Source organism: Selaginella moellendorffii, unplaced genomic scaffold (assembly GCF_000143415.4).
Source record: "Selaginella moellendorffii unplaced genomic scaffold, v1.0 SELMOscaffold_40, whole genome shotgun sequence".
Classification (NCBI taxonomy): domain Eukaryota; kingdom Viridiplantae; phylum Streptophyta; class Lycopodiopsida; order Selaginellales; family Selaginellaceae; genus Selaginella; species Selaginella moellendorffii.
The window spans coordinates 1,736,084-1,742,087 of NW_003314301.1; the positions used below are offsets into that span (position 1 = coordinate 1,736,084).

The window sequence follows — 6,004 nt, forward strand, 5'->3', positions numbered from 1 at the left end:
AGGCTAAGTATGCTTAGCTAATAATACGTAGGAATTCCGTCCTTATGCTCGTCCGGTCTAAGTACACTCGAAATGCCTAGTTAACTTCACTAGCACAAGAGGGACTGATAAAGGGTCCAATAATACCGACCTTCTGCCATCGTGGCAATAAGGTAAGAGTGTCTGTAAAGACTAGTCGACAAATAACTTTCGATACCCGAAGTCACATTCATGACATAAAATAGCCATTAAAAGCTCTTTTATCAAGAAATTACCTTTTTTCCAGTTGATTTAAAGGAAGAAAGGTAAGATATGCTACATGTGGTATCAAATCAAATGGCATGGGTTCGATTTTCATTGACTAGTGGCTACTTAAAATATAATATATCCATAAGTAAAATATATTCCTCCTCTTAAATTTGAAATTGTATGTTCTTCCTCTTATAGAGCATCCATAGATGAAAATATCCACCATAGAACTGTAGTACAGGTGAATGATTAGTTGCCTTACATGGAATAACTAATCTATACAATAGAAGGATTGGTAGTGAACTTAATCAATATAACACTCGATTAGTAAATATTGGACATTAGAAGTTAATTTTAATAAGCTAGAAGGTCCTAACTATAGCAGCAAGAAGCCAGACACTATAGATAGGCAAATGTTATTTCTTGAACTTGCACAAACACAATAAGATGAAGTGATCTAAGTAAATGCCACTACTAACCTGTAAAAGTTTTCTTCTCTAAAAATTAACACATGAGCTACAAAAACCTCTAATGACAATCACAAGTTGCAAAATTCCTTTCAATATCAGTCTATTCATCACTATAGCTGCAATCTTTTTGCTCCACCATATATCCTAAACTAGGCAATATATTCATTTTTCTTGGAACTTTGGAAGCAGGCTGTATTTGAAGAATTTTCTAGAGGTTTGAAGACTTTAGAGGCTAAAATCTAGATTAGTGCCTTATTACTTTCTCCTTTTTTCTTTGTTTTTCTTTGTTTCTCTTCTTTTTTTCCACTTTTCTTGGGTTGAGTTCTTAGTTCTCTTATTAAGTTTTCCTCATATAAGTTTTCCTTGATCCTAGAACTTTAAAACTTTTTCTCCCTCCTTTCTTTTCTTTGTATTTTCTTTAATTCTCTTTTTCACAGTAATTACCAACATATAGACTTCAGTAATCATGTGGTCATAAATTCTTGCACATGATAGAGTTTAGTATGATCCCTTGTGGCCATCTATTATGCTAAAGGTAGCCTTTGAGTGGGATTCTCTAAAATATTCCATTAGAAATATTTTAGAGGTGTGAGGGATATTCTAGGAGAGGTTTTGGTTGGAGCTTGATTTCTAGAGCATAAGAGTGTTCTCCCATCAATGAGAGGCTCCCCTCTCAACAAAAGTACCCATACAAATTATGCATCAAAGGGTCATAAGATGGGGGGAGAGAAACTAAGAACTCTTTCTCTTCCTCTATATTGACTCCCACATCTCAAGAGGTTTATGATATCTACCAATTCTTGTCCCAGATTTGCCCATTTTGGCCTCACCAAATACATGAGCCACTTAATGTAATTTTCTCTAATAGGTTACCTTCAAAGCCTCCCATGCCTCTGCAGATATGGAATTTTCTGCCATCCAAGGCAACATGGAATTTCCCTAATGCCCTAAGGGTCCTCTATTGCAATCACCCATAAAGGAGTGGACATGCTGCGAACTCTCTCGGGGGCCTCGCGGTAGAAAAACTCCATGAGACCCACGAATGTGAACATGTCCGCCAGCCCAATGATGAAGTACTGGATCATGATCCAGTAGATCTTGAGCGGCACCCTCGCGGTGGGCGAATCGAGGAGCCCAAACTCCCGAGCAGAAGGGCATGAAGCTGCTACCAACCTTGCTCTTCTATCTATGATTCAATTTGCTTTTCCAGGTATGCCAATTCTTCCCATTTACTTTGGGTAGAGCAAACCACTACCACATCAACCACATTGGCAGCCAGTTGTTACCCAGTCCCACAAATCCTCCCAATTGTCCAAAATGCACACTACACTTCCATTCACTCTGATACCATGATCAGACTCATTCATTGTGGGATGTGTAGTCACATGACAAACTGCTATGGGGTCCTAGATGCCATGTGGCTCTAATGTGGAGAGAGTGAGGATTCACTAACCTCAAGAAGCTCATGTGGATCCTTGGGACTTCTACTCATGTAGCTTGTTGACTCTCATATTACCACAAGCAAAAGCAGCTACAATAGGTTTTGAACTATTCCTTGTCTTACTCTAGAAAGATTTTTCTAAAGAACTGTGCTTTAGAGCAAGCAAACTTTGAGCAAGCAAGCTCATATGCCCATGCCAGGCAATGGTGTGCTCATATGTCCATGCTCTTTGCAAGAATGCAATAGGCTTTGTTGTTAGATTGACATATGAGCTAAAATGTATGTATGACCTGTTTTAAATCTAGAAGGATAAGATCCAGGTCTACCACAGCAAGATCTTGACATGGGATTTGAACCCGAGACCTCAAAAGGAGGGTCACTTAGTTAAATTAGTTAAATTATGGTCAGATCATTATTGCCAGAGAGGAGCAATTGGGCAAGTTGGTTCTTATTGTTCATTCATCATGCCTAACTCTGGAATGGCTTTCTACTTTTGTGGGAGGCACATCAAAATTGACTATGGGAGAGGAGTTCCTCAGGACATTGGTTTGTCTCTCCCAACGGATGAGCTTATTGACATTATTGCAATAAGCTCCATTGCCATCTCCCTAAAGGCATATTAGGTTGTGTAGCGGGCATACACATAGAAAAGAAAAAGGCTGCTTCCAACCTGCATTCTTGAATATCCATAGGTATTGGTTCATTTGTCTTCTAACCTGGTGCGTCATCTCCAGCTGTGGCGAGTTAGAGTAAGGACGATGAACTCCCAGCGTCAATGTCACTACAATAACATCTTATATCACTAGATCCTTCAGAACATGTGAAGAAGACAGAGGCAAGTTTAATTCGTGTATCCCAATATTGAATCCCTGAGCCATGCGATACGCTTGATGATGAGAACAATGTGCTTAATGATCCACGAAAGAATCTGCGACCACTGAGTAAAATTTTCTAGTTCGCATTTTATCTTACACTGCACTTGGGAGCCTTTCCTTTGGCACTTGCGAATTTTTTGGTTTCCCACTGCAAAATTGGCATCAGTAAGGAAGAAAGAAGCTCAGCAACACGATCAAACAAGCACAAGCAGCATTGGTCTTGGCACATTGATAATTCCAGGTTACCTCATTGCGATCCCGACATTTCTCGCATCAGCTACATTCCCCTACGCTCCGATCATCAACAAGAGCTTGGTCTCCACGTTCTGTGCAGGTCTTTAACCCTATTAGAAAAATTCAATATCATTGTCATTCGTGGGAAAATATGCTGGTGAGGAGTAGCGACGTGAACTTGATTTTCCATGCTTGGAAGGCGTGCCTAATCAAACCAGACTCAGTCCAAGTCGAAGGCTTCCAATTTTTTTATGGAGACCACGTGTTTTGGCAACAGTGCAACTATGGTGAAATTCACTGCGATTTCGCCTCTTTCGAGGACTCTCAGCAAGTTCAGCAAGCCCGGGATTGTTACAGTGACGACGATCATTGTTACGCTCTTCTTCGTTATAGAGCAGGTGGGCTTCTCAAGTTCTACGTGTTAATTGGCTGCTTGGAATTGAATTGAAGGCTGTGAACTGGAACTATTGGACCTGGACCTTGAGCAGTCAAAACTCTGCTTCTGCTTCAGATTCTTCAGGCTCTTTCTTCAGGCTGCAGAAGAGCGACCAGGAGGAGCTCCAGAGATGTCTATCCCCAAATTCAGAAGCTCACTGTCCTTCGTACTTCGCCTGGATCGAGAATGATCTCGCACCTTGGAAAGAAACAGGGATTTCCCAACAAAACCTCCAAGATGCTCGATCCAAAGCTGATTTCCGTGTAGTAATAGTCAACGGGACCCTCTACATGGAGCGTTATAATAAGTGCTTCGAAACCCGGGATGATTTCACGCTGTGGGGCTTGCTAATGCTGCTGGAAGAGTATCCAGGGATGGTTCCTGATGTTGACTTGATGTTTAACTGCGGAGATTGGCCACTCGTGTTCAGAGCGGAGCACCAGCCTGAGAAGAATGGATCCTGGCCCCCTCCGCCTCTATTCCTTTATTGCACCAGCAGAGGTGAGCACTACGACATTGTGTTTCCAGATTGGTCCTATTGGGGATGGTGAGTACTACGAGGATGGTCATTTCGGAACTGAACATGGCATTCTGGTGTACAGGCCAGAGGTCAATATCCTTCCCTGGAGTTTGGAAAAGGAAAAAATCTTTTCTGGAGCCAAGAAACTAGATTGGTCACACAGGCAACCGATAGCATTTTGGAAGGGGAACTACGACATGGGTCCAGCTAGAGCGGACTTGGTCAAATGCACCGCCAACAACAGCCAGAACTACAACCTTGTAACACACCACCAGGTGAGTGAATTCTGTATCCAAGTGCTAAATTTTAGGGAAATTTTATAATGAACTGTGCAGGACTGGTTCACTGAAAGGGAACACAATTTTAACAATTCAGACTTGTCAAAACAGTGCCAACACAGGTGTTCATTTGTTTGATGCTTGCTGAGTTCTTAATTGGTGTCTTGTTTCAGGTACAAGATTTATGTCCAAGGAGGAGGATGGTCTGTCAGTTTCAAGTACATATTGGCATGCGGTTCAACAGTCTTACAAATTGAGCCGATGTTTCAGGAGTTCTTCGCCCGGTCACTGACTCCTTTTGTTCATTTTTGGCCTGTGGATAGAGACAACATATGCAACTCAACAAAGTTTGCTGTCGATTGGGGAAATGCTCACCCAAAGGAAGTAAGACTTTTGATCTCACTATAGTCAACAACAAACTGTAAAACCTCTCATGTACAGGCTGCTGCAATTGGAGATTGTGCAAAGTCATTTCTAGACAAAGAGCTCAGCATGGATTTCGTGTACCAGTACATGCTTCATCTTCTCCAAGAGTATGGGAAGCTGCTTAAGTTCAGACCGGTGCCACCACCAGAAGCGCAGCGGATGACGCTGGAATCTGGCTTGCCAGGACATGAGCTCACACTACCAAGAAATGGGCCACGACCTCAAAAAGTATGCACACTCGCTGGCAACATATCCGTTGATAAGATGCTTTCAAAGCAAAGTGAAGGATACAAGAGAATAAAGCTGCTAACAGAAGCTTCATAAACTTTATGTGTAAAACTTTTACACAATGAAAAACTGGTTAGAGTTGTTGTGAAAATAAAAATTGATGGTAGCTACACTGAGATTTAAACTTATGTTACTTTTTGAGATCAGGGAAGGAGATGTCCTCCAGTGGTTCAAGGAGGTACTTATCATGTTGACACAGATAACAAGAGGTGGACTCGCTTAAACACACAACTTCCTTATATGATGGTTTGTGACGATAAAAGATAAAAGATATGCAACAAGCTTAACATAGCTTTATGTCAACACTCTACCATGCGAAACAAACATGCATATATAACTAGTGAACTGATTCTAGTCAACATTCAACAGATTCCTCTTCATATTTGTTCATGCTTGTTCCACTATCATCCCATATTGACATTAATATAGTTAATATTGTCACTGTATAATGTATAATAAAGCACTCTGGTAACTAGATTATCTCTCTTTTTTCTAGATATGCCCTTTTTCAGATCTTTGTGCTTTTTAATTTTGTTTATAGATTATACTTTTTGACTTTGATTTCTATCTAGTATTATATTGGTTCTTGGTATGTCTTGGTATGCTTATAAGCTAGAAAATTGATGAATTTATCTTTTGAAGAAGTTGATCTTCTATATAAATTTTTTTTTAATGAATTTGAAATTTTTGGTATATAATCATAATCCCTAATGGCTTTTCAAGGATGCTCCTCCCATTTAGGAGATGAATTTTTTTGAATCTCATTGGTGATAAAGTTTTCTCTAATTTGGGAGATTTAAAATTTAGA

General features: G+C 40.3%; 1 protein-coding gene across 1 annotated transcript; it reads left to right on the forward strand.

Moving 5' to 3' along the window:
- The first annotated feature begins 3,532 nt into the window (after positions 1-3,532).
- On the forward strand, positions 3,533-5,233 carry LOC9660703 (O-glucosyltransferase rumi). The gene is made up of 6 exons (XM_002979208.2): positions 3,533-3,646; positions 3,699-4,231; positions 4,287-4,479; positions 4,540-4,604; positions 4,656-4,866; positions 4,924-5,233. The coding sequence occupies exons 1-6, from the start codon at positions 3,533-3,535 to the stop codon at positions 5,230-5,232; spliced, it is 1,425 nt and encodes a 474-aa protein (XP_002979254.1). The 3' UTR covers position 5,233.
- The last annotated feature ends 771 nt before the right edge of the window (positions 5,234-6,004 follow it).

What these genes read in the sequence shown, in the direction of transcription:
- LOC9660703 (XM_002979208.2), top strand. Translation starts at nt 3,533, where the DNA reads ATGGTGAAATTCACTGCGATTTCGCCTCTTTCGAGGACTCTCAGCAAG. An exon ending in TCTTCTTCGTTATAGAGCAG is followed by an intron (nt 3,647 to 3,698) that starts GTGGGCTTCTCA and finishes ATTGAATTGAAG; the next exon opens with GCTGTGAACTGGAACTATTG. An exon ending in ACCTTGTAACACACCACCAG is followed by an intron (nt 4,480 to 4,539) that starts GTGAGTGAATTC and finishes TGAACTGTGCAG; the next exon opens with GACTGGTTCACTGAAAGGGA.